This window comes from Gordionus sp. m RMFG-2023, chromosome 5, assembly GCF_954871325.1.
Source record: "Gordionus sp. m RMFG-2023 chromosome 5, tfGorSpeb1-WG-v2, whole genome shotgun sequence".
Classification (NCBI taxonomy): Eukaryota; Metazoa; Nematomorpha; class Gordioida; order Chordodea; family Parachordodidae; genus Gordionus; species Gordionus sp. m RMFG-2023.
In genome coordinates, this window is record NC_088779.1 from 9878871 (window position 1) to 9896331 (window position 17461).

The window sequence follows — 17461 nt, forward strand, 5'->3', positions numbered from 1 at the left end:
AGGTCGAGAACTAAGCCAGCCCACGAAACTTTTTAAAAAATTCATGCCATTAATTTTGAGGACCTATTTAATAATTTTAAACAATGTCCGACAAAGACCTTAATAATTTTTATGAAATAAAAAGAAATAAATTTGCTAAAATTAACAGTTTTATAAACATTTTGAAAACTTTGGTCCAGCTTAAAAAAATATTTTGATAATTTGAGCAGCATGGAAAATTTCTTTCAGAATATATCACGCCAACCTTCTAAAAATACATTTTACTTTTTAAATCTGGATAATCGAAATATGCCGGCAAACTTTTTTTTATATTAACCTATGGGTCCCTTTGGTTTCTTTGTAAATTTTTTTTGGGCATAAGCGCTTTCGATAGCTTTCAATAAACCAGGCATCCATTCTCCGTATAGAAGAGTGATATCAGTATCCGAGTTGCTAATATCCCTAACTTCGTTCCGCTTTTTCCTCAACATCTCACCCATGTATGTTAGTTCAGAACTGGCAATTAATATGTTAAATTTTATAAAAAATTATAAATAAATTTTAGGCTAAGGCTTTTATATTATACATGTATAATTATTTCTAAATTACCATAAAAAGAAAAAATAATATGCTTTAGTTAGGGTTGTTAAAAAGCCCGATTCGAGATTTTAGCCAAAAGAATATTAAGCCTGGAGATTTTGCTCAAAGATGGGAAAAAGGTTTGGATCTCTATTTGCAGGATCTCGTAACTTACAGAATATTATTTTGGCTAAAATCTTAATCGGATTGTTTTTAAAAATCGAAGAAAATCGGGCTTGTTAATACCCTACTTCGATGAGAACCTGTATATTTTATACACTTATTTTAATCTAAGGTAACATAAAAAGTAAATATTTAATGAACCCGTAACAGAGGCATTTTTGACTTCTAGTTTAGTTTCCATTCTGGCCAAAAATGTTCCGCACATGTGACTTTACACATACTATATATATACTGGTTGATTCATAAATATTCGTATTTATTTTCTTAATTCCCGTGAGTTCCTTTGGATTATCGAAATCCAACTTTATTTATTATCATTTATATCCAATCATAAATTTTAGAAATAGCCAAAGAAGATATAGATAAGAATGTACAATTTGAAAGAAAAAAATCAACTAAATGTTTAATATGATTTTCTTTATTAGGAGTGAATATATATATAAATATATATGATTAAAAGCTTTTAAAATGAGAAAAAAATATATTGAAAATATTTTCAAAAAGGGAGATTCACTTGGGAAATTCAATTCTACTCGAATAAATTAATTCTAATCCAAATTCATTCTGAGTCCTCGGAAAATTTGATTCTAATAATGAATAAATCGCTCTCAATAAATATAATTAAAATATAAAATTCTTACTAATTAAATTTATCCCGCATTTTAAAAGATAAGCATTGTATATAATTATTGATAAAAAGATCAACTTATATGCTTTAAATTTCAACAACATATGTAAACAAGATATTAAAAGAAAATGCCATTATATTTTAAGAAACTTATTTTAATAAAGAAAGAACATTAAATACTAATTAACTAGTAATTTAACAGAGGCCATGTCAGAACATTCTAGAACGCATACAAGTCAAAAATTAGGTTGCAAAATGGATTCCAAAAACTTTGATATTTAGAGATTGCACATTAACAAAATCACCATTCTGCTTGTTAGTTGTATTCATTTTAAATGATTTACATAATTTAAGGTAATAGGTGAATATATAATTCATTTTATTGAATGTTTAATTTCTCATATGCCAGAATGCTCTGGTATATTCTTAACCTTAAAAATTAATTGACACTAGTGATCTGCATCGGGCCTAATTTTTCAAGCCCAGCCCGGCCCGAATTGGAAATTTTTTTTTAAAAAATTTAGCGGCCAGGCCCAAATTTATTTAAATATTTAATTTTTATAATTACTCAAAATAAAAGAAATATGTTATATGGCGTTTAGTTTCAATAAATAAAATCAAAAATTCCATATAAAATTGATAAATTTAGATATATTTAAAAAAATTTCCAAGGTCCGACCCAACCTGGCCCGAATTTTTTAAAAAATATTAGGCCCAGCCCAATCCAATTATTTTAAATAAAATTAGGCCCGAGCCCGGCCCAAACTTTGCAGATCTCTAATTGACACAATGTTTCAATTATTTATAATAAAAACGAAAATGTGTTAAAAAGTAGATAAATCAAATTAGAGGGTGTTAATATACTATATATATGGCCAGAATGGATTACACCTTAACGGGGGTGGTAGTCTTGATGGGGTACCTAGAGCATTACTTTAGGAGATCTAGCGAGCATTAAGTCTACTTAGGAAAACATTCTCACTTTCCTTTTTATTAATCTATTTTCTTACACGTATTTCTGATTTTTCTCCGCTTCATGGCGAATAGAGGTCTCCAGGTTGCCCTGATCCAGGGTTTGAGTTCTTAGCATAGATCGGAGAGACTCGAGTTTATCCTTGAGTTCCTGGACTTCCTTTTTTTTCATGTCTATCATGTCACGTTTCTCTTTTTCTTTTTCCAAATTTTTTGACTTGCTGGTGTCTGCATTGACAGCTACATAGTCATTACTATCAAAAAATATAAGATAAAATAATGTTTAAAATAAAATATATAACAGTATTATTATTGAGCCAGAAGGATTTGTAAACTTTATAACTTGTCATATAAAAACAATTTGAACGATTAAATTAAACAGGGCAAACAAATTGGTCGAAAAAGAACAATAACATCTATAAAGTTGAGGATCTCCAATCGAGCTAAAATGTATATACAATAAAATCTCTTAAAGTGGTCTATCATTAACTTGACCTCCTAAAGATCGATCTCGTAACCAGATCCCAATATTCCAATTCAAAATTCCATAAATTATAGAACTATTCCCCTATGCTGAACAAAACGTAACTGTCTAGGAGTCAGGAGTTTAAACTATATAGAAGGTCAAAGGCCCGGTTCTATTGGTCTTAGACAGGGGCCGATATTTTTGATGGACTTTTATTTTTATTTTTTAGGGTCTGGACAAGTCCTTTAATAATATTTAAATTATAATTATTTTGCCTAATTTTTTTTATTTTTCTAGATTAGTTCGTTTTTATTTTGCAATATGAATACCGTAAGTATGTCATTACTTATAGTCCCAATAAAAAACACTGAGTATGTTTTCAATATTGTAAAATAAAATGTTTCCATCCAGAGCAACAAGTAGTAAAATAATTGTTTGATTTTTAGCAGTAAATTAATCAAAATAAGCTGTATTATTTTTTTATTATTATAAAATATATCTATTGGCCATTATTTATATAGTCATATTTTAACATCATTTCTATTTTTTCTTTAATCTAAATACAATACTGGATTTTTGATTCTCAACCCTTACCATTATTATCAGGTTTTTTATAAATATATTGTTCGGCTCTCAAATATCAATAAATTTCCAAGTTAATAAAAAAAAATAATATTAATTAACTTACAAAAATTTTGGAACCCTGCCCATTGATTTTTTACTGCCAATTTAATTTACATAGTACCCATTTTCATTAATATTACTTTTTTTTATGAAACTGAGTGAATAATTTAACCTAATTCTTAATAAAATTAATTAGGTAATCTAAACACAAAATTTATATTTTTAATGATGAAAATACTTTAAAAACACAATCTACTTCTAATTTCAAATGCCCTCCACGAGCATAAAGTCACTTTCTAAGGACCCTGACTTCACTACACTATATAATGATAATAAACCAAAAAAATATTACATTTATCTAATTAATTTTAATTATCATTTTGCATGAAATTCTTCATATCGATTTAAACTTAAATTTTAAACCCTTTTTTTATTCACATGTTTAAGGATTGGTTATTAAAAATAATTGGTAAAAAAATAAATATCTTTTTGTGGGTAAAATTTGACAATTTTCAAATTATGAACTTTTTATCAATTTTTAATTTAAAACTTAATATAATTATCAATTTAAAATTAGGCAAAATTCGCAAGCTTTGAAAACCCACTTTATATAATAGAGAGGGGGGGTTGAATTGAATACATATTCATGCAAAACTCATATTAAGATATAACCCAATTTGTTATAGGCTAATAAGATAAAACTATAAAATTAAAATTTAGGATTAGAATTTATAAGAAGGATTTGTGATTCTACCTTTCGCTTAATTCGACTAGCGTTGTTTGCAGCGTTTGTTTCTCTTCAGCTAAATGTTTGATTTGATGGCTTATGGAATTTAATTTTAGCTGCATCATATTTTTGTTTAAAAAAAATATATAAATCAAAAATATTAAAAATTATTGGTGTATTATCCATCTTTATTACTCCAGAATATTATTTAGTTACATTATACAAATTAAATTACAAATATAAATAAAAAATTCCAACATTAAAAACTGAACTTAATATATAAAAAATAGAGAACCATAATTGAGAATTTTATACAAATCGGTAAAAAATTAAAATATAAAAATAACACTTAGGCCGTATCCTGGGTCGACTTATTACAAATAATCGACTGTTTAGTCGGTATTTAGTATCGACTAAACAGCCTAAAAAGCTAAAGGAAATTTTTATTAAAGGAAACGAAAAAACAAAAAACGAGAAAAAAATACAAAAAATAACAATACCATCAAATACCTAAAACAAACCAAATTAGGGTGTCCTAGTGCAACTGTTTAGTCTAGGCTAAAGAGTAATTAAATATCTATTGTAGTTTTCATTTTTACATATATTTTATTTAAAAAAGTTATAACAGATGTATTTAACCAAATTTCGTATTTAATCGGTATTTGTGATTTATACCGATAATAAACTATTAATCCATTTATTCAAAAAGGATAACAAAGAATTAATGTTGTCCCCGCGACTATAGCGTTGATTGTTTCTTGTGGGAAGTTTCAATGTGGGAATTCGGTATCGGCAAGAAAAAGTGAATCACTTGTCAGAAAATTTGTCTAGATATAGTGAAGAGTCGTTAATTTCTACCCTATCCTATATGCTAAAGGAAGGTCCTACAACTTGGGAATATTTTAAATAAATACCTTAAAGGATAGGGGATTAAGTCATATTCTAACGAAAGTAAAACCGTGGAAAAATAATTATAATGAATATAAAAAGATTGAAAAAGAATGTCATTTGTTGATCATTATCTAATGCGTGGAAATCGTGCTACACTTTATTGCGTGATAGTATTTTATGTTTGCAACATGCTGGTCATCAGGGCAGAGACAAAATGAAATCTTGGCTCGTGAATATGTTTGGTGGTGCGGTTGGAAATCGAAAAAATCACAAAAAGATGTGCCCCGTGCAATACTGTACCTTTATGCCCTATAAAGAGGTGGGCAATGGATGGCCAAAGTCAAGTCAACTGTGAGAACGTGTCCACATTAATTTTTTTGATTTAAAAAAAAAACATTTTTTAATCGTGGATTCATATTTCAGGTGAATTGAATATTAAAAAGTCCATGGGACGACTAAAATCATTATTAAAATATTACAGAGATTGTGGGCTAAATTTCGAATTTAAAAAATTATTTTGTCTGATGGGGATCCAGCTTTTATAAGTAAATATTTAGAACATTTTCGTGCATCGTTACAAATAAAACATGTGTTGGCTCCACCATATCATCCTAGCTCTAATGGCCAGGCGAAGAGAATGGTAACCATTGTAAAAAATTGGATCAAAGAAAAAGATAACGTTGGCCGATTTATACTATAATAATTCCAGGAACCCTGAAGGTTTGACTTATGGGGATAAGGTCCAAAGTGCTCTTAGATTTATTAAAACCAAAAGGTAGTTATTATACTACCCGGTAAAAAGAGTAAAAAAATATACAGTTGGACAAATAATATGGGCCTGTTTATTCGAGAATAGAGTAAAAAATGGGGCAAAGGTAGTATACTAGAAAATGTGGGTGCGAAATTGAATCGTATAGCGTTCAAGGATGAAAACACTGGAATCCGTCACAATGACCACATTAAGATGGGTGAATAGAAATGAATGTGAAACCATTATTAAATATAAAAACCAATATATTATATATATAGGACCTACATTCGGTAACCTTATAAGGATATGTGTACAATGTTCGGGGTTGTTTGAGTACAAGCTAAAAAATTATACAACCACTGTTGTGAAATTGAGCACATTGGCATTTAAAAAATGTGCTAATAAATATATAGGATCTTATACCCCCCCCCTTAAAAAAATTTATTTTTATCATATCTTAAACATCACCCGTTTTTTCAATAAAATTAATTTTCTATAATTAGGAACTAACATACAAAAGCATCAAAATTACACGAATGCTTAATGGACAAGATCATTTCTAAAATGAATATAGACCTGTGTCAGGCTTATATTTGCAGATCTGGTTCGGCTCAATTTAAGGTTTGACATAGATAGATACAAATAAATCGCCAAGCAGCATATTATCTCATATATCAATGGCATCTCCTTTCTCTCTTTTTTGTTAAGAAAATTATCACGTGACAATGTTTCATTAAATCATCTCATTTTAAACTGCTGTGTCCTAAATATTGTTTATTTAGAAGTTTGTGAATTTTAATCAAATCGTATGTTAGAATTTTCTAGAATTATGTTTTAGAAAAAAATAATAATAACTAATCTACATACGTTTAACTCTTTTTCCAACTTTTTCATATTTTTACTCTCTGTAAATTTAGCTTGGTGCTGTTTATTCATGCTATCGCTCTCGACGGAAAGATTCGTAATTTCCTTGACCAAATCGGCAATTTTTAGAGAATTCTGGTCAGCGTGTTTCTGTAAAATAATCATGTCTTAGGTCATGCAAATCAATTTTGTTTTTTTTAAAAAGGTAAATATAATATTGAACTAAGGCCGCATTTATAGTAAACGCGTTTTGTTTAAGCGTTGGGTTATTTAATGCAGCATTATTAAAAAATAAAGCCAATAAATAGGTATAAATTTATAAATATCGAACGTTATGATGATAACTCTATGATAAAATTTGAAAAACATATGTTGCGATGTGTCGATAAAATGAATAGGATACGATTATAAAAACAATAACGAATGATTTTTATTTTTATTAAATATTATATAAAATAATTATCCCTATTTTAGCTTTATCTTAAATTAGCATTTAAAATTGAAGCAGCTGTAACCTTGAAGATAACGCGTTTACTGTAAATTTAGCGTAAGGGAGAAAATAAAATAAATGAAAAAAACTCTAAACAATATTCTAAGGTAAAATGGTTGATATATGTGTATATTAGCGGCAATGTCATAAAATTATTTTTTGAAGCTCGTTTTTTATAAATTTAAAATCTGTTTTTTACCTGAAAATGTATTCCATTATGTTTGGAATACTTAGTTCAGGAATTCCAAATAATTTTGCCATGAACTTTTGAACTTGATATAATTTATAATAGTTTTGCCATATACTTTTCTATATAAATTATAAATGACTTAAAAATTAAGGACAAAATTGCCTACAATTCATAAGGTAGGTTTTCTAAATATGCTGGAATATATTTCCGGAAAAATAAGATTCATAATTTAAAAACGTGCTCAAAAAAATATTCAAAGTTGAAGCAATAACACATTACAAGAAAAAACACATTGCCGCTAACATATATAAATATATATGAGACCTGCAAGCCCATCCTGGGTACAGGTGCCGAGCCTTATTTTTTTAAATAAACACGGGTTTACATTTCTTTGAAATACTCGGGCAGGATAAAAAAAAATTTCTTCCATAAATCAGGGCCAGGCCGGGCCGAATATTTTAAATGGCGATCATAAAATAGTAAAATATATTCAAAAATTGTTGTATAATTGAATAATAGCATTCATTAACTTCTCATATTTATAATTAGAGATCTGCAAAGTTCAGCCCGGAGAGATATTTTAATAGATTAAAATGGGCTGGGCCGGGCAAAAATCATAACCAGTTGAGCACATTTTAACGGGCTGGGCAAGTCGTAAATAAAAAAATTTCGAGCCGGCCCAGGCAATTAGATAAAAAAAATTCTGTGGACAGACCGAGCTTTAATAACATTTTTCTACACATTTTAATTATATAGGATATCTTTAAAAATAATTATATCCAAAAAGTTTAAAATACTTTTATCTTTTATTGTTATTTATTTTCTTTTCATCATAACATTTATACTATATTATGGTACCAAATTTATTTTCGATTTTTCTTCCTTAATAAAATATATCCAAAAAGTTAAAAAATAATTTTATTTCTCTTCTTTTATAAAATAATTTAAATGTTCAATAAAAAAAAAATTATGGAGACAAATAGGCTATTATTATATGATATGATGAATTAAATTGAAGTGAAGGGAAGTATGGAAAGATTTGGCACACAACTTTTGGAATAAAATAATATAAATAGATTATATTAAAAATAGATAATATTAAAAACAACTTATTTATTTTATTGTATAATACAATACATATTTTTTATTTTATATTTCATATTCATAAAAAATAAATATTATATTGTATTTAACTTAATTAAATCATCCAAAAAAATCAAGAAAAAACATTATTAGTTAAAAAATTTTCACTATTTCTGTCTAGATCTTTTAGTAGCGTAATTTATGCAAAATTAATTTTAATTTTGTTCAAAAGTTTGTGATTTATGACTGTCTATTGGTGCTTGGGCAATTTCATTTATATATTTTTTTAATATAAAATTATGTCATTTAAATTTAAAGTAATATCAATTTTTTAAAAAATTTAGAGCAGGGTAAACAATATTTCTAGCCAGGCCGGGCTTCAGACAAATTTTTTTTTAAATTACAGGCCAGGTCAGACAAAAAACTCAGCGGGCCATGCCAGGTAACTTATGCAAAAGCTTAACAGGCCAAAAAGGACCGGGTTTTGCAGACCTTAGTTTCTTATATCATTTCAAAATCATTTTATTGAAAAAATTTCATATCCCTGGGCCGAATCAAAATTTATTTTAAAAAAAATCAAGGCCAAGCTGAGCCAAAAACTTTTCTTTAAAGAAATCCGGGTGAGGTCAAATAAAACAAATCTTGGTCGGGCTGTGCAATTGGTACCTTTGCAGGTCTATGATATATACATACTAACTTCGGTATTCAGTGATTGTCTAATAAACTTCAATAAATCCTATTTAGCCCCCTCCCTCTTCCAAAAAAAAAATATATTCTAATTTTTAGATATTATAAATATTACCAAAAAATGAGGGCATTCATCTTAATTTTAATAAAAGATTTTTACTTCATATTCTATTGAGACAGGCTCAGAATGAACCGAGAAAAAGAATCATCAAAAAAAAGGGGGGAAAGATGACTCAAACATATAAAATAATTATATAAAATTCGTATATCTATGAGACTCAAATAGAAATTTTAAGAATATATGATAAACCGTAAATTTAATCAATTTAGATCGCCAGGCTTGCAGAATGGTCTCTTCTTTAACTATGGTTTGCTTCAATTGCTCCATTTCCTGGTATATTACAAAATACAAGCCATATAAGATGTTAAATACAAAAACATCTGTATTGTTGTAATTAAAAATATAAGAGAAATTTTTTTCAAAGATACCAAAAAAAAGTTAAAAATTGTAAAAAATAACTGCATTTGTAACTAAGGGTACATGCAAACTCAAAATAAATAAAGTTTATATATGTATTATTATCTTACTTATCCACTGTAAAGATAATATTAAAACGCGTAAAGCTATTATTATTTTTTTTAGTTTAAACCTAACCTAAATGGTTACGGGTTCTATTGCACCTTATATTTAAAGAATATATCAATTAAATCCTCTTAAAATTTACGGTAATTATCTGAAAATATTCAAATTGGTGCATCTCCTTTTCCATGACGACTATATGATTTTTCAGTTGTTTCAAAATCTCGTATTTATCCAGCCGTTCTGCGAGCAATTTCAATTCCGCCTTGAATGTGTCCAGCACCTAATGATTCCAATAATTTTTATAAATTTTAATAACAAATTGACATAAATTGCATATTTAATAAATTATACATATAAAGTATGGTTATTTTTGAGTTGACTTAAAAACCCACTATTTAATATAACCTGGGAGGGAAGTAATATTTGTAAGAAATAAGATTCGTTAGGTTGATCAGTCTTTTCGTGAATCCGTCTCCCCGATTCTTTAAAAAAAATATTTAATCTTTCCTGCCGAAAGTGGTAAGAATGAAACAGGAGATGGGTATAAATGACTAAGAAGGATCGACGGAGCTAGTGATTTTTCACGTTTCTGGAAAAGCGAGAGCATCGACGTTGGGATTGGATTTTAGGTGAATAAAGGTGAAGTTCCAAACCAGAAGCTGACCCCTTGACTAAGGAATTACGGATATTCCATTGGTTCTAAATATGCAGGTTAGTTCAAGTCTAGAGAGAATATCTGCGGATTTAAGGGCACCAAAATGATGTTACATTTGGTGTGCCATGGAAAAAGGTTTCAACAAAAGTGGTAATGACCCTTACATCTTCTTGTTTCACTTACATTGGTATGGTAAAATGGTTATATGTCAATAAAGCGAAATGTATTATCGTGAATGCCTAACCGCAAAAAGTTATTATAGCGAATGCATTTGCGCTAATATAATATAGCGAATGTATTATGAATGTAATACAGTGAAAGCATTATCGCAAATTTATTATAGCGAATGCATTAAAGCGATCGCGCGATTGCCTAACAGCAAATGTTTTCCCGCGGTTATAGCGAAAATATTAGAGCGAATTCATCATCGCGAATGCATTATTTTAAATGAATTATATCAGTTGCAATATAGGGGGAGTTTGATAAAAATTACATTTTTATATTTATCGGCCTTTAGAGACTTAATTGAACCTGAAAATGAAGCTAAAGTTGGGCTTGGATCTAAAAACAATTTCTTTTTTAAATAGTGCTAAGGCTTTTGACATTTTTGATTCAAAATATATAAAAAAAGAATCTAAGTAATTAAATAATTTATCATGTGTTTAAGTCATATTTTTCAATTAAATTTGGACAGGCTCAGGCTTAAAATAAAAACATGGCTCGGACCTAAAAATAAATAAAAAATTTGGAGGGATTTCTGACCGAAATAAATTAAATTTGCAAGGCGCTAAGAAAAAGTTTTATTTAAAACATTGTGCCAAACTGAATTGGTCCTCGGTAATCATTTATATTATTCTTTGACAAAACATTCTTTAATTAGTGAGGGATTTAAAGTTTAATTTTATGATGTAAATATTTATCCAAGCACAGTTTATATAATCCAAAAACTGTAATTTAGACATTTTCTTTTATAAAGTTCTCTTATTGCTTAATCAAAAAGACAAGGCCGAAGCTTATCATAACAAGACAAGAAACAATGCCCAGCATCATAGGTAGATTTTAGAATAGAATGGCTACACATCTCAGGGCTTAATTCATATACAGTAAAAATATGATTTGTTGTAACACATTTCCATAATGTGAAAAAACATTCTTATATAGTTAAATAACTTTCCATAATTATTGTAAAAACTTGTTGAGATTTTTTTAAAAAAACCTTTAAAAACTTGAAAAAAAATTAATATTTTTAAAAACTTCCGGTAATATAACTTATATTAAAACTTTTGCCACAATTTTAATTTTAAACTTCTAATAATTTTTCATAAGTTATAATTTTTTTCCGATTAAAAACTATATTTCTATTTTTTTTAAATGTCAAATTTTACTATCGCTAGTATTTTGAATCTATCAGTTTCAGGTTTGTTAATATAATATTCGATTATTTACTAACTTTATATATATAATTTTGGATACACCTTATCTGAAATAGAGCAGGGATAATTAGTGAAAATTATCCAAATATCATATTTTTACTACCCTATTCGCCAAAATTAAATTCGATCGAAATTTTTTTAGGAATTATTAAAAATTAATACCGATCGAATTCTCCTAAACCCATTAACAGAATATAATTATTGCAATTGTTAAGAGTATTTTGAGCAGTTATTTTACATACAATTTTTCGAATTTTTATTCTCACATAAACTCCAATGAAGATGGAATTAGATGCATTCCTTTAAACGATTGAATTTATAATGGATTTGTATTGTGTAATAATTTATAATGGTTTTTTTTTATTTTAGTGTCTCGAATTGATCATATAAAAAAATAAAAATCTAAACAAATAAGAATTATCTGAAAACCTAAATTCCAATTTTCACTCATGTTTAAGAAATTTGAAATTTCTTATCCTGATTTCCATTCTTTAGATAAGTAAAAGTAAAATTAATATATCGTAATAATATTTTAAATTTTTAAAAATTTATGTATTTTTAAAAATAAGTTATTGTAAAAATTTTTTTTAAAATTCTCATTTTCCCACTTAAACTTACTAATTCAATTCATAACTTTGACGTTAGCCTTCATTAAAGTTTAAAAACTTTTATTATTAAAAAAAAAATTTTTTAAATTTATATCAAAAATATTTTTTAAAAAATTTACATCAAAAATGTTCTTTACAATAATTATGGAAAGTTATTTAACTATATAAGAAAGTTTTTTCACATTATGGAAATGTGTTACAACAAATCATATTATTACTGTAATCTGTGATGATGAAATGCTACTATTGTAACTCAGGAATTGGGAAAAACAATAGAGTAATAATTTCATTGATTTTTTCTTGTTAAATTCTTGCCTCTTACATGCCTCATATATTGTTAAAATAACTTCGCTATTTTTAAAACAAATTATAGTATATATCCATTTCAATTCATTTGCTATTTTAATAATCTGGCGAATGTCATAAATTTTATATAAGTGGCGATACTAGCGATTGTATAATCAATTTGTTCTAAAAATGAGAAAATTTCATGTAATAGATATCCGTTCATGTAAGATATTTAAATAAAAAGTGAAACTCTTAATAATAAAATTTAAAAAGTAATTTAAATTAATTGTTTATAAATTTTAAACCTAAACGAAACTATGGCTTAAATTCTTGCTTAATTGTACAAAAATTCTTTATTTTAAGATTAAAATATTTTGATGTCATAAGGTAATGCTCTCCTCTGTAAGAGCACATCCTTTCATCTATTGTTGTTTAATTTTGATATGGATGCTAGCTATCTATTTCAAACATTGAATTTATAATTTAATAATCCTTGACTGAATTCTCTTTGCTTTTTGGAAAACAGGTAAAATCAGATTTTCATCCATGTTGAAGTTATATACTTCCATGCAAATCAAATCCAACATATTTTCGATAAATTTTTTACCTAGTTAATTTCTTCCGACGATAACATTCTCAGTTATCGGTACTTTGGTATTAAAAATGTTGGAATTTCAGGGAGCATATTTTTTTAATGTTCACAATGATAGTAAATAACAAATAAAAGTTGCAAATTTTTTATCCCAACCTACCCGCCCAACCATAATTTAAATGTTCTTTTTAACCCACCCACCCGTTTTTTAAAAATTTTATCTGCTCGCCCACCATCCCACTTAAATAGACGGGTGTAGGCGGACGTAAAAATCCGCCTAATGCAGACCTCTGGTTGTGACTTGAGTAAAAGATGAGAAAAATGAAATTATTTTATATGATGAATAAAGAAATGAAATTGTAACAGACCAAAAAAAAATTTTTTTAAATAATTTTGGAATATTTTAAAAATTTATTTTCGAAGGAGTTATTAAAAAATATTTCATTTTTTGGAGAGTTTTAAAGATATATAAGAAAAATTGAGTAATAAATTTTGGGAAGAAATGAAAAGTATGATTGATACAATGTTTGATGTTAAAAAATGGGTTAGTTTTGAAAAAATGTAGAATATGTAATATTGTCTAAAAGGTTAAGTATTCTTGGAGTTTAGAGAAATGAATTTATTGCTTTTGTTACTAAAAATAATGTGAGGATTAAGTGTGTTTAAAAAATATATGCATGTAATAAGAAAATTATGATAGGAATATTAAGTTCTTAAAATGTTAGTTTATAAAAAATGTATAATATATATGTTAAATTATTTGAAAAGTTGAATGTTATTAAACTATATATAAATGAATTCATTCTGCCAATTTATAAAGGGATATTGAAAGGGCCCTTAGTACTCCTGTCAATCTGAGATTTGGTTGATTTTAGAATGGTTTTATGATAAATAAGAAAGGTTGTCCAGATATGTTTTTTGGTATATGATTTTGTTTGGTAGGTGATGGGTTTTGGAGCACCTGTTTAGTTTGTTTGAATCTTGCATATATTTTCAGTTGAAATGATTTGGTTCTATTAAAATTTTGCAAGAATTGCATAATATTGGTAATGGCAGGAATTAAAATGGTAATGATTATAATAATGTGAATCACATATAGTAATTAAAAAATTGGACATTTTCAATACATTGTAAATCAAAATTAGTTTTCATGATTGCAATAGATAAAAGGGGCATAGAGATCTATCTTTAAATGGTAAGTAGCAAAAACTGGGGACGAGAACCCTCCTTCTAAAAAAATGGGTTTGGGTTTATTTGGGTTTAGGTTCAATGAAATCTCTGAACCCAGTTCAGGTTCAGGTGTGTTCAGGGTTCGGAGACCAGAAAAATTATGACTTATTAAAATTAGTTAAAATAACAAAAACATCATTTTTTAAAAAATTATTTTAATTAGTATTATCATAAAAATAATTTATCATCACAATTGTAATACTACATTATAATTTAAAAAATTACTAAATATAACAAAAATAATTACATGGAAAATGATCAAAAAATGTTTTTTAATTTATATATAAATTTTTTAAAATTTAAAAAAAAAGCTTGAACCCTGAACCCTAAATATTAAAAAAAGGTTTGGGCTTAGGTTTGGCTTCAGTAATATTGAGGGTTCAGGAGGGTTCGGGTTCTTGCCCCTGGCAAAAACGAAATTGAAATTTTTGAATAAATAATTAATAAATTGTAATAAAAATTTTAATTTAATAGAAAAATCATGTTTTTATTAATAAAAACCATGTTTATAAATATTAGAAAATATATATTTTATGAAAAATGGGCATTAAAAAAAACCTTAAAATTTAAAAATAAATAAATTTATCCTAATATTGGCACATTATATAGGTTAATGATGCTTACTACCTTAAGGTACTACCTATCAAATTTGAATTTTGTTTATTTTTCATTTGGATAGGCACTACCAAATATTTTTATAATATATATTTGAAAAATCGTGATTTTTGGAAAGCCTCTATGGCTAAGTAAGCAAGAGCTTCACTTACTCATCCCATGGTCGCGGGTTCGAATCCCAAGAATGATCATGTTTTTTTCTTAATCTAACTTGGTGGTTCCATCCTTTGGGGGATGATATATAGAAGGTTGGACTCGACCACATGATTCTGTTATAATATATTAAATAATAAGGGTTTTATTACTTTTTAATAAATTTTGGTCGGTATTTAGCAAATTAGGTTGTTATTAAGAATATTTCCATTCATTCACTTGGTAGTAAGCGTCATTAACCCATTATATATGTTTGAAAATTAAAAAAAATAAAGAAAAACAAATATAAAAGGTGCAGTAAAATTTTGATTTGATTCAATTTAGGGTATTCATTATATGCCAAATTGAAACACCCTGTTAGATCAGATGGGGAGGGGAGTGTATATTTGACCTACCATTTAAGAATGATATTTCAAGTGGTTTGTCATATTCAACTATATGTATTTGTTACTGATTATAAAAAATGAAGTCAATAATAAAAAAATTATGAAAGTATTGATCCCTTTTTAGAATTTTTATTAGCATCATTTTAAACATTTTATATCATTAAAAAGTCAAAAATAATCATACTTTTGTTTGTTTTTGGACATTTTCTTCAACTTTTAAGAGTGATAATTGTGTGGTATTGTAAATTTCAAATATTTCATCAATTTTCAATGCTTGATTAACAGCCTTTAATTTGAAGTGTTAACAAAATTATAGTATTAATATACTTCAAATAATTTTTTAGGATTTGTATTATGAAAAAATGTTCTAGATAGATCTTGAGTCAACATAAGTATAGGATTTGATACCTATATTATAATTTATTAATTTTTATATAAATGATTAGGTAAACTTGAATGTTTAATTGATTGCATATATTTTGAATGTCTCTAGATTTTGTTGATATAACATTTTCTAATTAAAATTATATATATTCAAATTTTTAATAAAAAAAAACTTTGATTGGTTGAATAAATTTTGTGTGTAATACTGCCATTAATGTTGAAAATTTTTTGTATGATAATTTTTTTCCCATATAAGTCTTGTCTATAGCCTTTAATATAATCATTTTTTAAATGAATCACTATTTCACCAGATCTAAATCATAAATAATTATTTATAATAAATATATAGATAAGATTATAAACTTTTTTCCTTCTTTGATAAACTCTTTAACCGAAGATGCTCTTGATGTATGGGTGGCCTTACCACCTAATATTAACATAATGGCAGCCATAATAGCACTTTTACCACCTTTAAATAATTGATAAAAAGATATTAGAATAATTATTTCACTTCCATTCGGACCACTTAGAAAATTTATTTTTTCATTAAAATTTATTTCAAAGTAGTCATGGCACATAAAGTTTTTCAAACATAAATACAAAATACGCCCATTGATAATTTGGCTATGACTCTAAATTATATAAAATATAGGATTAGTATTCATAACAAACCGTATCCATATGTAATCCTAGACATTTAAAACTTTTGAATTTAAGAGAGAAAATAGGTATAATATATGATCATAACCTCTGAATTCAAGAGAGAATATAAAAATAAATTCTTATCTTCTTATCTTGCACGTTGGTCATAGACCTGCCCAAAATGAGCGAACGTGAATTATATGAGGCCTATCCTTCATATAATTTAGCCGATTTTGTCTCAGGATACCGACAAACCTATTACCCAGAAAATAATTTATGAGTGGAACTAAACCCTCTACCAATAAAGTAGCAAATTTAAAATTAGCAAGAAGTAGAAATATAAGTAAGTTATAATGAGAAGTAGGATAAAAATAGAAAGTCATTTTAAAAAAAAAGAAATCTTCCAAAAACAATGGTCTAAAATATTAATTTAATTTAAATATTTAAATAAGGGACATTAAAGGGGCCATTATCAATTTACTAAATAACCAAATTCAACTCCATATCTTTAAGAATTAACTTATATCCTGTATAATATAGTTTAATTTAATCATAAATAATTAAAAGAACAATTTAATTACTTTAAAATAGAGGCTTGAACTCTAAGTTATTAGTTCCAATATTGATATAGATTTCTTTGGGAAACTCCTTTACAATAAATATAAGTGTTCAGCATGTATTCTTCATATGTTCATATATAAGTCTCAAAATATTTTTGAAAACTTTCCGGTCAATCGAAGCTCTCTTTAAAAAATCCCAATATTAATTTAATTCAGTC

The 17461-nt window shown here is 26.8% G+C and overlaps 1 protein-coding gene across 1 annotated transcript in view; it reads right to left on the minus strand.

The window, feature by feature from the left end:
• LOC135929662 (structural maintenance of chromosomes protein 6-like) overlaps nt 1-16820 on the minus strand; it is a 34537-nt gene extending 17717 nt beyond the window's left edge. The window contains exons 1-13 of the mRNA XM_065466348.1: nt 16714-16820; nt 16553-16673; nt 16405-16510; nt 16215-16354; nt 16110-16171; nt 15985-16065; nt 15842-15943; nt 9840-9977; nt 9425-9505; nt 6668-6814; nt 4186-4274; nt 2380-2595; nt 317-495 (exon numbers count right to left, since the gene is read on the minus strand). Coding sequence (XP_065322420.1) covers nt 317-495; nt 2380-2595; nt 4186-4274; nt 6668-6814; nt 9425-9505; nt 9840-9977; nt 15842-15943; nt 15985-16065; nt 16110-16171; nt 16215-16354; nt 16405-16510; nt 16553-16673; nt 16714-16722 — 1471 coding nt within the window. The 5' untranslated portion in view covers nt 16723-16820. The remainder of the gene's footprint in view (nt 1-316; nt 496-2379; nt 2596-4185; nt 4275-6667; nt 6815-9424; nt 9506-9839; nt 9978-15841; nt 15944-15984; nt 16066-16109; nt 16172-16214; nt 16355-16404; nt 16511-16552; nt 16674-16713) is intronic.
• Between the last annotated feature and the right edge of the window lie 641 nt (nt 16821-17461).